Raw genomic sequence first — 12,882 nt, 5'->3', positions numbered from 1 at the left:
AACAGGGCAAAGTGAAAGGTGGCTCTGCCCACAGCAAAATTGGGATTAAATTCCACGAGTTGCCCTTGGGCTACAGGTTTCTAAAGTGTCAATCATGAGATCTCTGTGTGTTTGTATGCGTGCTATGCATGTTTGCATGTATGGATGTCGTTATCCATCATCTAGCTATATCTAACACTTACAGTTTTTAAAAAATGTTATATAGCTCAGACAACAAGGAAGGAAACGACTCTCTACCTATCTTTCTTCCCTCTTCCAGCCAAGAAAGTTCGAGCTTCTACCTTATAAGTTATCTCAAATTTCACAGATATGAAATATCACTAGATATTTTGCAACAATGCTCTAACTCACAGGCGTTTTAAAGTTCATGCCTAGAAGATACTCTCAGGTAGACAGGAGGAAGACAAAGCTTAGGGCACATTTGAGACCTTACCTGTGAATTAAGTGGCAATTTTACAGACATTACAAAATATCTTCATTTAAAGAGTACTGCATGTGACTCTCCTACAATTGGATGAGGCTGAAATTCCTATTTTACAGGTAAAGAAACCAACTCAGAGATGTGAAAGAGGCAGAGTTAGTAGGTGCAAGGCAAAGACTTGAATTCAGGAATTGTGACTACCTATCCAGTACCCTACTTCGTAACCAGGCATGGGGGCACTCTGAAAGCCCAATTTAAAGCAAACACCAAGTTACTCTTGCTAAAGAGATAAAGCTCACAAGAAATGCAGTGGAAACTAATCTATCTCTATGAAGTGGTGGTGATTAATTTATCTACTTTTTAAACTAAAACCAAATCTAAAAAGTTATTTTTAGAATCAAATAAGGTTTTTGTTTGTTTGTTTTAACCAGCTCCTTCCATGCTTGCTGACAAAGGCCAAAGGCAACGCTATCTGTCTGCAGCACGCTAGAGCCAAACTCTGGTAGTTACACATTTATGTACAGACCAGTAGCAATGACACAGTGTCAGAAACTTAGAGGACTCGTTTACGTTGATAACTTTTGTAGAAAAACATTTCATAGCATCCTGTAGTAGTATTCTTTTAGTCCATTACCTTTTTAGAGTATATGTTGAAACACAAATTCCATTTTAAAAATTTTGTTGGAAATCCTTCTCAAAATATGTCTTTGGGCTTACATAGGATACTTTTATTTTAATTACAGTTGGTTGATAGAGGCCTACATCAGAGTCTAGTCCCCATAAAATAGTGAATTTTATTATTTCCCATGATTTGCTATTTCACTCTTAATCCCTGCCAAGTATCTTCAGCAAACATAATATTTTTGGATCCGTTATGGGGATAGCAGCATAAATGTATAACCACTGTGGGGATGTCCTATATCCCTGTTATCTACATGTTCCTGAGACCAAGAGCATTAGCATCACCTGAGAACTTGTTAAAAATGTAAATATTTCTACCCTAGACCTACTGAATCAGAAACACAGCTATCTGTCTTTTAACTAGCTCTCCATTTGATCTTGCTATACCCTGAAGCTTGAGAATTTCCACTCTAAAAGATACTGCAGGTTGAGTATATCTTATCAAAAATGCTTGGGACCAGAAGTGTTTCGGATTTCAGATTTTTTTAAGATTTTAAGATTAATATTTGCATATACATAATGAGATACCTTGGGGATGGGACCCAAGTCGAATTATGAAATTCATTTATGTTTCATATATACTTTATACACATAGCATGAAGGTAATTTTATGTAATATTTTAAAATAATTTTGTGTATGATCACTCTGGCAGAAGGTTCTGAATGAAAAAACAAAAAAACAATTTTGCGCATGAAACAAATTGTTGACCACATTTCACTATGACCTGCCAGAGTGCAGAATTTTCCACTATTTTCCACTTGTGACACCACGTTGGGACTCAAATGGTTTCAGATTTTGGAGCACTTTGGATTTCAGCTTTTCAGATTTGGAATGCTTGACCTGTATTTTTAATTAAATCAATACTGGTTGCTATAGATTGAATGTCTCCGCCCCAAAACGCATGTGTCGAAATCCTAACTCCCAATGTGATGGCATCAGGAGGTGGGCCTTCCTTTGGTAGTGGCCGGGCCGCAAGCATTTGATTAGTGCCCTTGTAAAAGAGACCCTGGGAACACCCTCACTCCTTCCGCCATGTGAGGACACAAGGAGAAGACAGCCCTCTACAAACTCGGAGGCAGGCCCTCCTCAGACACTGAACCCACGGGCACCTGGCGCTTGGATTTCCCAGCCTCCAGAACTGTGAGAAATAAGTTATTGTTGGTTACGACATCAGTCTATGATAGTCTGTTATAATGGACCAAATGGACTAAGACACTGGTGTGTTACAAAATTTCCTTGAAAATATAATTCCTTACCACATGCCCACATATCCACTGGCTTTCCATAAGGATCTTTACGTAAAACTTCTGGAGAGAGATATCCAGGGGTGCCAGCGAAACCTAGGCAAAGGAGAAGTCAATGAGTCAGAATGGACTTGATAAAATCAATACGAAATGGGAAACTGAGACAGAAAAGTTCTTGGAGGCTTCTTTAACACGAGTGATGTATTTGTCAAAATAAAACAAGGCACTCAGAGTTCTAAAATAACGTAGACTAGTTTTTGTTTATAGCAATATCAACATTAGTCTGCCCTGCCCTGTGAAGATGAAAAAAAATACATTTTTTTTTCCGGATATGGAGGCCAATCTATGCACTGCCTGGTCACTGTGTGTACTGAAGGCCTCTTCTGGGTAGCAGTTCTTATTGGCACTTAGGTTTATAGGAGTTAAAACTAAGCCTGAAAAGAAATAAGAAGAATTATTCACTAGGAGATGAAATAATTCCAAAATATATCAAAGAGCTCACTGTGTACTAACAAATAATCAGAGTGTACTTATGACTGGCAACTACAGACTTAGGGATATTCAGATGAATCACTATTAAACAAGTATCAACTAGACACGGAACTTAAGAAGAAAATGTGCTGAGAGAAACTAGTTGGTAAAAGAAAAGTTTCATGTTGTATCAATCAGTGTAGAATTCAGTAAGTTACACTGAAATAAAAATCAATTTATAGCCAGCATCTCCAGTAAAAATAGTTCTTATTTCTGAAAATAATGGTTTTTTAAATAAAAATAATTACTTTGAAAATACTAAACATAACCATTCTCATTTGGAAGTTTTCTTTACAAGCACAAATCATCAGAAAAAAAAATTCTTTAAAAGGTTATGTAATCAGGAATTCCTCCAACTGCAAATCACTAAAGAAACACATTGTGTGGCCGGGCGCTGTGGCTCACGCCTGTAATCCTAGCTCTTGGGAGGCCGAGGCGGGCGGATTGCTCAAGGTCAGGAGTTCAAAACCAGCCTGAGCAAGAGCGAGACCCCGTCTCTACTATAAATAGAAAGAAATTAATTGGCCAACTGATATATATATAAAAAATTAGCCGGGCATGGTGGCGCATGCCTGTAGTCCCAGCTACTCGGGAGGCTGAGGCAGAAGGATCACTCAAGCCCAGGAGTTTGAGGTTGCTGTGAGCTAGGCTGATGCCACGGCACTCACTCTAGCCTGGACAACAAAGTGAGACTCTGTCTCAAAAAAAAAAAAAAAAGAAACACATTGTGTATTTACTGGACTGCAAAGAGCACAAGAAAACCTTTGACCACTCATTTCTTCAACAAATTTATACTTATTAAGTACAAATAACATGCAAAGAAGTATAAATAAAAGAACACATACAGCAATATGGTTAATTCTTTCAACACAATTACATTAGCAAATGAGGCAAAGGATTTGGGGCTCAATCTTTCTTTTTTTAGATTTTCATTACCTTCTTTCTCCTTTGTTTGTTTCGGAGAAAGATGGGGTAAACAATGACAAGGACTCCAAGAAAAGACCTGTACGCTGTAGTTTAAGCTTTCTATGGACCATAGCTCATCTACCTCTGTCTAACGTTTTACTTGAAAGAAATGTTTGATTTATAGTTTTGAGATGAAAAGAATTACTGAGCAATAGTGGTGGTTCCACTGCCTAAAATTTGAGGATAACTTTAAGGAGTAACATGGGGTCTGTTAATTGCAAGGTAGGGATATGCACGCCTGTTTGAAAGGGCCTCTTGGTGCTTCTGTGTGCCGTACCTGCCCCTCATTCCCACCGTCCCCCTGCCACTCCTCTCCAGCGAGACCCAGGCCAGGAGACTCCAGGGAGAGACTGATGCCAACATCGGGACTAAATCCCAAATCCTTAGCGTGCACGTTCAGATCTTGTATCACCTGGTTCTCCTTCATTCATTCAGTGTGATTTCCTTCTTCTGAGCTCTCGACCTGCCTAAAAAAATCTTTAGGGTTTCTTGAAAATGGACTTCTCATTCTCACCCTTGATGCTACTTTTCCTGTTTCTGAATTCTCAAATTTTTTTCTCTACTTTAAAGGAAGGTGGCTCTAAGTTATTTTCATCTTAGAGCTCTCTTTAGCTACCTATGGTCTCAGTGGTCTTTTCTTTTCTGAATTTCGACAACTTGTTAATATACAATCTGTACTCTTCCTACCTGGAATGAGTATGACTTCAATGTATGACTTAAATAACATAGAACACATGGCCAAGATCAGGAAATGTTAATGATATTCCCCTAGGGAAAGGGAAGTCACTATCTGAATAAAAAAGGAAAAGATTATTTTAAATGTAAATTATTATAAATCTCTTCTGGAGACTAAAATGCTAAGAGAATACCATCATAGTCATTCTTATTTAGTGACAACCACCATTTGGGGAGTCAATGGGATCCTTAACTCAAGAATACTGAAGCACACATCTAAATTCATGGACTTTAGGAAACAATGTACCGTAGGATGTGACTTCATCAATACAGAAATACTAGGGGCAAACTAAAGAAAGCCTTCTTTAGTGCGAGATTAGACTTTTAAGAATCTAGGATTATCATGATACATGCTATCAACAGGTCAATCAATGAGACTCTGCCTGCTTTAGGAATAGGATACATTTCCTACTTTGAAAAACCAATAGGAATATCAACACAGATAAAACAAACAGAACACAGAATTACTTACTGTTGGAAATGTATCCATTGCAACATGTTGCCATTAGAAGAACCTTAGTATTTTTAACAGCAACTAAACAAAGCAGTTCTCCATGAAGCAAGATCTTGGTAGTTATCCTTTTTTTCCCAGCAGTAAAAGAATGCTCGAAATATATTGCAAATAACATCTCCAGTTCCATAGGAGAAACAGGTTCTATTTGGATATTTCTCTTTGGTAAATTTTCTAGCCATCTTATCAATTATAGTGACTTAAGGGGTTTCTTCTAGCAATTCTGGCTAGTATTTGAATAGAACAGGGCTAGAAGTGAAATGTGAAAATGGAAAAAAAAACCCAAACATATTTGGACATAAAATAAGAATTAAAAAGAATGTAATAAACAGCTTCCATAATGCTTTGTATTATATACTGGATTATTTTGCATACATTATATATTTTTCCTTTTTTGTAATATTAGGCCTCATATTTTTATTAAAATAAAATTATGCAAAAACCTGAAGCTCTGGCAATATACATAATGAAAAAGTTCTGCTCTTTTCTTATTAAAATAACAAGGCTTTTCTTCACTAAACAGTGATATTACATTTTCAAAGATAAAATTAATCAGTCAAATACATGAGACTATGATGGCAGATAATGATGAATGAATATCAAAACAAGTCATTCATAGTAAAACATGCTTTTACTCTTAATAACCTAAAATATATCTGGCAGTACATCCAAAAGAAATGTAGTACCCCACATTGCCTCTTTTCCCCTCATGTTACCATGCAAATTTACTTTGAACATGAGAAAAGAAAAGGAAAAAAAGTGTAATTTTTTAAGTGTAGAAACTATATGTTTCTACACTTTTGATTTGTTAAATTTCCTTAGAACATCAGGTGCACCTGCTTTTAAACATCATGACTCTAACAGGTGCCTTAACAAGAACTTTATTGTTGATAGTACCATCATATCCATGAGATGGGGATTCTATTGTTGACCTATCATTGTTTCTCAGGGATCAGCTTGCTATCAGTTATGAATGATTACAATTTGAAAATCTGTGTACTTTTGTTTGGATGCTATTGCTCTCACTAACCTGATACTCACTCTTTCACTTGAGTCGCTAAAACACTTTTACTGTGACACTGTGTTTCATACCAAGATGATTTTGAAAACTTACTGGACATTGTCTACAGATGAGTCATGCTCCTATAGACTATTTCACTTAGTCTTATAACAGTCCTTGTAAAAGAGACAAAGAGAATAGTGACCTCACAAAGTTAGTGACTTGCTCAATGTCACACAGCTATTCAGAATTAGAGCCAAGATATAAATTCAGGTGTCTGATTAAAAAAGTAAAATTTTTGGCACAAGCCTGTAGTCCCAGCTACTCGGGAGGCTGAGGCAGGAGGATGGCTTGAGCCCAGGAGTGTGAGGTTGGTGTGAGCTAGGCTGACGCCACGGCACTCTAGCCCGGGCAATAGAGTGAGACGCTGTCTCAAAAAACAAACAAACAAAAAAAAAAGTAGAATTTTTTTTCACTGCACACAGCCCTGCCTTCCAAACTACATGTGACCCCACACAGGAGATGCCACATACAGCTCAAAAGCAGGAGAGATTTAAGGAGCTTGATTCCAACATTCTTGTAATCACCAAGCCAAGTCGTTGATAATGATTTTGAACCTCAGTTCTGATAAAATAGAATTCTGCCTTACTCCGGATAACCAGTCATCACCTTGTACCCAGTTTTGGCAATTATGTCTCTGGGCCAAGTAAGTCCCCATTTCAGTATCCTGCCTCATACCCCAAGTCTCTCCTGAACTGGGATCCTACTTTGCTCTAGACAGGACAAGAGTCCTGTCTTTGAACCCAGTGTCTTGGACTTTAATTCCTTCTCAACACATTCCTGTAGAGTTCAGAGATGCTGTTGCTCTGTGTGTCATATCTGTAACTTGCCTGCTTCTACACACTCCCTAGTTCATGCTGTCATCATGTATGATTTGAACGACTGCATTAGCTTAACTGGGTCCTTGTTTTCAGGATGACTGACTTCCGACACCCTCTGCCCTGCTACTGAAACCATTATTACAGAGCATGAGCCCAATTATGTCCCTATCCACTGAAAACTTTTTACTAAATCTCTAAAATCTCCAAGATAAAAGCCAAACCCTTCAAAAAAAACATAAAGTCCCTTCTTGCCTCATTAACGACCACTTGTTCCAGTACATTTTATACTTTAGCTATATCAAACTTCTTGATATTCTTAAAATAGAATAAATAGTTTCATGCCACCGAGCCTTTGCACGTGCACATCTTTGCCTCGAATGCTTTAATCTCTTTGCGTGCCAGTGGACAGACTCCCATTCATCCTTTAGGCAACATAAGTGTTAAGGCAATTATTGAACCTCTCCCCATGTTTGTATCTCCTCTTTTGTGTTTTTAGAGCATCTCATGTATGCCTGTGTTAAGAAACTCTCGCCCTGAACAGTACATAGTTATTGATACAGAAGCCTCACCTCCTTGAGGGTTATCAGGACTTCCTGTTTAATTTATGTATTTCCAATAATTTGCTCTCCCCATCCCTGTGACGGCCCCATGACTTCCTGTTGAACCCCTAACTCCTGTTCCTCTATATTCTTTATCTGTGTCAACTATACTCTCTCCCAGGATACAAAGATTTATCTGAATCTCCAATTTATAGGAGTGACTCTAGGTCCTACCTTCTTTCCCTTTGCAGTTAATTGGAACAAGCTTATTCAAACGTCAAAATATGACAAACCAAATGACAAGCCTGGAGGTATTAGATTCATCTGGGGTAAAGAGTAAGGAGTCAATGTAAAAGGTAATATTGAACTTCGGAGAGATGGCAAACAAGAATGACTGTCAAGTGCCGAAACAGGACAGGCAGCAGAAACTGAAGTCCTAAATGAGGCCACCAGGAAGGCCACCAAGCCATCCACTCCCATTCACTGGCTGGCACAGAGATCGGAGCAATGCAGTGAATCCTGTGAGCTACGTGTACGTGTTAGGAGATGTGTATGTTAGGAATACAGAGGAGCATTTGCACACGAAACAAAAGAAATAAACATGGTTTGAGTCATCTCTTTGTTGTTGAGCTTAAAAAAACAAAACTAAAACCAAAAACAAAGTCTTGCTCTGTGGCCCAGGATGGAGTGCAGTGGCATGATCATTGTAACCTCAAATTCCTGGGCTCATGCTGGGACCACAGGTGCACGCCACCACGCCTGGCTAATTTTTAAAAAATTGTTTTGTAGAGATGGGGTGGGGGGAGTGGGGGGTGGTGGTGTCTCATTATGTTGCCCAGGCTGGTCTTGAACTCCTGGCCTCAAGTGATCATCCTGCCTCAGTCTCCCAAGGTGTTGGGATTACAGGTGTGAGCCACCATGCTTCAGCTGATTATCTTTTAAAATATTATCTAACTGCAACATATTGAAAGGCAGAAGAGAAATAAGGAAGGCTTGGGGAGAGGTTATATTTTAGACCTCTACGTGAGAAATGGATAAATACTGGGAAATGGCACAGAGAGAAACATAGGAAAATCAATAGGTAAAATGATTTCGGCTGAATATGAAAATAATACACAAGCTGGTTTGAAATACCATAACTGAAATTTATTTAGAGTTAAGTTCTTCCTTAATTACAAAGAAAAAAAACTTATCATATAGAAATCTCAAAATTATCAGAATTTTAGATAGGAAACTGGTACATTGAAGAAACAGATGATAATTAAGACGAAACACACACATAAATATATGCTTCATAATATTTTAACAAATCTTTAATTCACTAATTACAAAATACTATATGTGAAATATTTTGTATTCCTGAGTACCTACAATTTATATAGCAGCTTTTGGCAACCTGTGAGGTTGTATGTAAACAATCAACTTTCTCTCAAATTAAAAAAAAAACTCTTTGAATATTGCAGTTGTCCAATTAATTTTTAGTATAGGATCCATTTTCTCACTCATCCTTTAAGGAAAAAAGTATATGTGTTCTTGCTCTCCCATTAATATTTTCTTTTAAATTATTTCTAGATTATATATCCTTTAATTACAGTAAAATTAAGTGCTTATACAGGTTCAATATCTTAAAATTAGTCAAATTGCTGTTAGTGTGAACTTTTCCATCTTATTTTGGCTAGGAAGTGGGATTAGGAGCCAGAGGTCAGAAGCCAGAAGACTACAAGTAGCATGAAAGAGAGAGAGGCGCTACTCACCAAACCACGCCTGCTGGTCTCCTTGAACTTCTATGGCTAAGCCAAAGTCTGCCAATTTCACAGCTGCTCCCTTGGATTTGCTAGCTAAAAGCAAATTCTCAGGCTTCATTTAGAAAGAAAAAAAAAAGAGACTGAAGTGAGAACCTATTTTAAGTGACTATTCAAAACTAACATTTTATAGGATTAGGGAGAAAAAAAAAAAGTCATGCACTGTCGTCTCTCCTGGGGACTGCCATTCCTAAATCCCAGGGAAAACATAGTTAGAAAATAATTAAAAATTATCATGTGTGCAGGATTCAGACAGATGCATAAATGTACTGGGGAGATACTTGGTAGAAGATAGAATACACTTGGGGAGAGATCAAATTAATGAAAGCACCTGTCTTGACCTGCTCACATGTTCCAACGACCGCCCAAGGTTCACACTTGGCCACAGACGTTGACTTAGAAGCCTAACAGAGAACAGACATTTTCAGCAGAAGGAAACTTGGCAAAATGATAACAAGAGTTGGACCAATCTGCAGACATTTGGCAAATGAAACTTGCAAATTGAATCCTAGTTAACTTCGAGAGTTTGGACCCAAATGTAGTGATTTTGATTTCTCAATGTTTCCAAACAATTTCTGCACAAATTTTGGACACTTTGAATTATGAATTAAAATTGCCGTCTTTAAGAATCTGTTTATTCTTAAAGGCAGAAAGAGTATACTGCTATTTGCCAAATGTTATAGTTAGCGTTTTTTCTTTACAAGCCAGCTTTTAAAACATAATTTACATTTCTTCAAAGTATGATTCAAAGCATTACTTATGTACTTATGCTCCCATCTCAGAATATCATGAGAAAGATACATTTTTATTTTCTTGGGTGTTTATCATGACTCAGTCTTGGAATAAGGCTGTGTCTACACCACTGCTTCCCAACCAGTGCATCAGGACACATATATACTTTGAAAATAAGCTCCAGGGCAAAGTGTTCAATTTCCCTGGACTCCCTTTGTGGAAATGATGGGAGAAGATGGTCAGGAAAAGAAGGCTGATTAATATACATAGCTAAGGGAACGCAACCCCAGCTATTTGGACGCGTATGTGGCTGGATTGGTGTCTATATATGGGAGAGTGGCTCAAAGTCTTCCTACTTTGGGATAAGCACCAGCGAATTCAGAGGTGTGTCTCAGACTCAAAAAGTTGGGGAACAGTGGACAAGTGCCAAAACGAATTGTCTGAACATCTAACAATTCAGTCAATCAGATACATTTTCTTTATATGTTGAAAAACAAGTAATTTTGTATATTTTTTTTTAAATCAAATTGGCTATTTTTTTCTTACTTGATTAGTCAATTCTGTTGGTTGTTTTGACCTTGTGTAAACACAGCCTAAACCAGTATTTAACTTGCTAATTAAGCCAGCCATGCAAATTAGCAGAGACCCAAGACCAGAGCTGGGAAGAAATTAGGTTTAATCTACAAGAAATCAGAGTGTGGGCAAATAGGTTTTAATTGAGTACCAGACTTCTTCAGGCTACTGCTGCTCACTGCCATCAGATTCATCACTACTATGACGATCAGTAAATGTAAGAAAACTTTTGGTATGTTTCAGGGCTGATACGGGTTTTGAACTACCTCAGCACTAAACACGTAAGTTAATTTGGAGTATGGAATGATGTCTCAAGAATATGAAAGATTTCCATGCTGAAATAAGTTTTAGTAAAAACTAACATTCGAAATTATTTGGAACTCCGTTTATTTTTCAGTGTACTATAGTACCTAATTACATTGAATTATTCACATTTGATATTTTATTTTTATGGTCTGTCATAGTCAATACATTTTTGAGTTTGATCGAGACGTAATTTCCAACTATTGATTTATGGAATAAATAACTTGGGAAAAAACTACATCAAACTGTGAGCAATAGTTCATTCTATTTCTTTGTAATCTTTCCATTCAAAAGCATTAAGATGTCACTGATTTCTCCTAATACACCTCTGTCCTAATTTGTCAACCATACACTCATTAAAAAAAAGGAGTTCCGATCATTTCAGAAATCACAGCCATTTTAGATCTTTTAAGTCAAGTGGTTCTGAAGTTTGTTGAGCAAATGCCTGTGTCATTAGCGAATAAACATTTAAAAAATTGAACAAATTAAAAAAATTGTTTTTATTCTTAGCACTAAATAAAAAAGCTCTGGGCAGTTGCTGTGTGCACTGTGCACTTAAACACCAAGTATCTGCGAATGCAGAAGAAATGGAAGGCCTTAGCGTTTTATCATGCATGACCTACGAATGACTGGGGCAAATATTCATAACTAGAGATGACCTAGAAGACCTCACTGCAGGCCTGTGAGTCATCCAGGAAAATAATAAATCCATCTGGATTAGTGTTTTACTTTATACCCATGAAGACTGTTCAGCTGCAGTTATGTACAGGAAAAGGCAGGGCTGTTTCAAAGTGATTGTATAGATTTAAAAATTAATAGCACTGAGGGGGGGAAATGGGCATTTATTGAAACCTTAAAATCTGTACCCCCATAATATGCCAAAAATAAAAAAAAAAAAGAGAAAAAAAAATTAATAGCACTGAAATGATTTCATGTTTATGTATATCTTTTAGGCAACCCTAAAATATAGAATTATGGAATGAAAACTAAAAAATTAGGATAATCATCGAGTTTATTAAAGGATTATTTGCTTTTTGATGTTTTGCCACAGGATTGCTTTAAATGGCAGCTTCAACAAAACATTAAAAATATCGTAAGTTTTATTTCTATATAGCTCTTTGCAATACATCAGTTGGAATAGCCCTGTTACGTTTTGTGAGGGTACAGGAGGCTTAATCACCAAGGCTTCATAAAGCCACATTTTAATCAGGACAGGCAATTCTGACTGTCTTGATTCCCTGCCACTCATATATCCTCCAACTTAAAAAATATATTGTACTACAGAATTTCATCGGCAAGGTTAGTTTAAATTCTGAATGCCTACAGAAAGGATGGCAATTTGTCTACTCTTCCACCAAAGTTGGAAGAATAGAATCTGTCCCCTAATCTGGGACCACCTCCTTAGAAAGGCTCACCCCTGCACACTTATCTGTTACTATCCCACTGTGTTGATTTTCTAAGATGAACGAGACAGGGGAGAGCAGAAACTCGGGTCTTGCAATGCAGCTCCAGGTGACCACGGGGCAGAGCACCGTGAGAGGAAGGGCAGCGTGACAATCTGGAAAGAATGTGAACGTGTGGGTTCATGTCCTGGCCCTGACTGTTAATTATGTGGACTTGGGCAACTCACAGACTCTTGGAGCTAATTAATTAGTTCTCGCATCTCTCAAATGAACATTATAATGCTACTAGATTATATCTTGTATCAGTATCTGTGGAATGATAAAATCCGGTGGGCTCTCTGTCCCCTGTAGCGACGATACACACATTAGCAATTAGCTATCCTATTCCCCTGCAGCCGGCCATTTCGATGTGCAGAATATTTCATATTTGTCATGCATGCTCATAACTTGAGAAATGTCTGTATTAATGATAATAACTTAAATACAATCTATTATGCTAGTCTTTCTATATTCAGATGACCTCTAAACTCTCACAAAGCAATCGCTTTTTAGGTTGGTT

At 37.5% G+C, this 12,882-nt stretch overlaps 1 protein-coding gene across 22 annotated transcripts in view; it reads right to left on the bottom strand.

Moving 5' to 3' along the window:
- Positions 1-12,882, bottom strand: part of CAMK2D (calcium/calmodulin dependent protein kinase II delta) — a 258,154-nt gene that overhangs the window by 61,018 nt on the left and 184,254 nt on the right. For all 22 annotated transcript variants that reach the window (XM_012779780.3, XM_075998252.1, XM_020284494.2 and 19 more), the window contains exons 7-8: positions 9,265-9,367; positions 2,360-2,443 (exon numbers count right to left, since the gene is read on the bottom strand). In XM_012779780.3, coding sequence (XP_012635234.1) covers positions 2,360-2,443; positions 9,265-9,367 — 187 coding nt within the window. The remainder of the gene's footprint in view (positions 1-2,359; positions 2,444-9,264; positions 9,368-12,882) is intronic.

This window comes from Microcebus murinus, chromosome 27 (genome assembly GCF_040939455.1).
Source record: "Microcebus murinus isolate Inina chromosome 27, M.murinus_Inina_mat1.0, whole genome shotgun sequence".
NCBI lineage: Eukaryota > Metazoa > Chordata > Mammalia > Primates > Cheirogaleidae > Microcebus > Microcebus murinus.
Note: the sequence above shows the minus strand (reverse complement) of the source record. Positions and strands in the feature narration are given on the sequence as shown.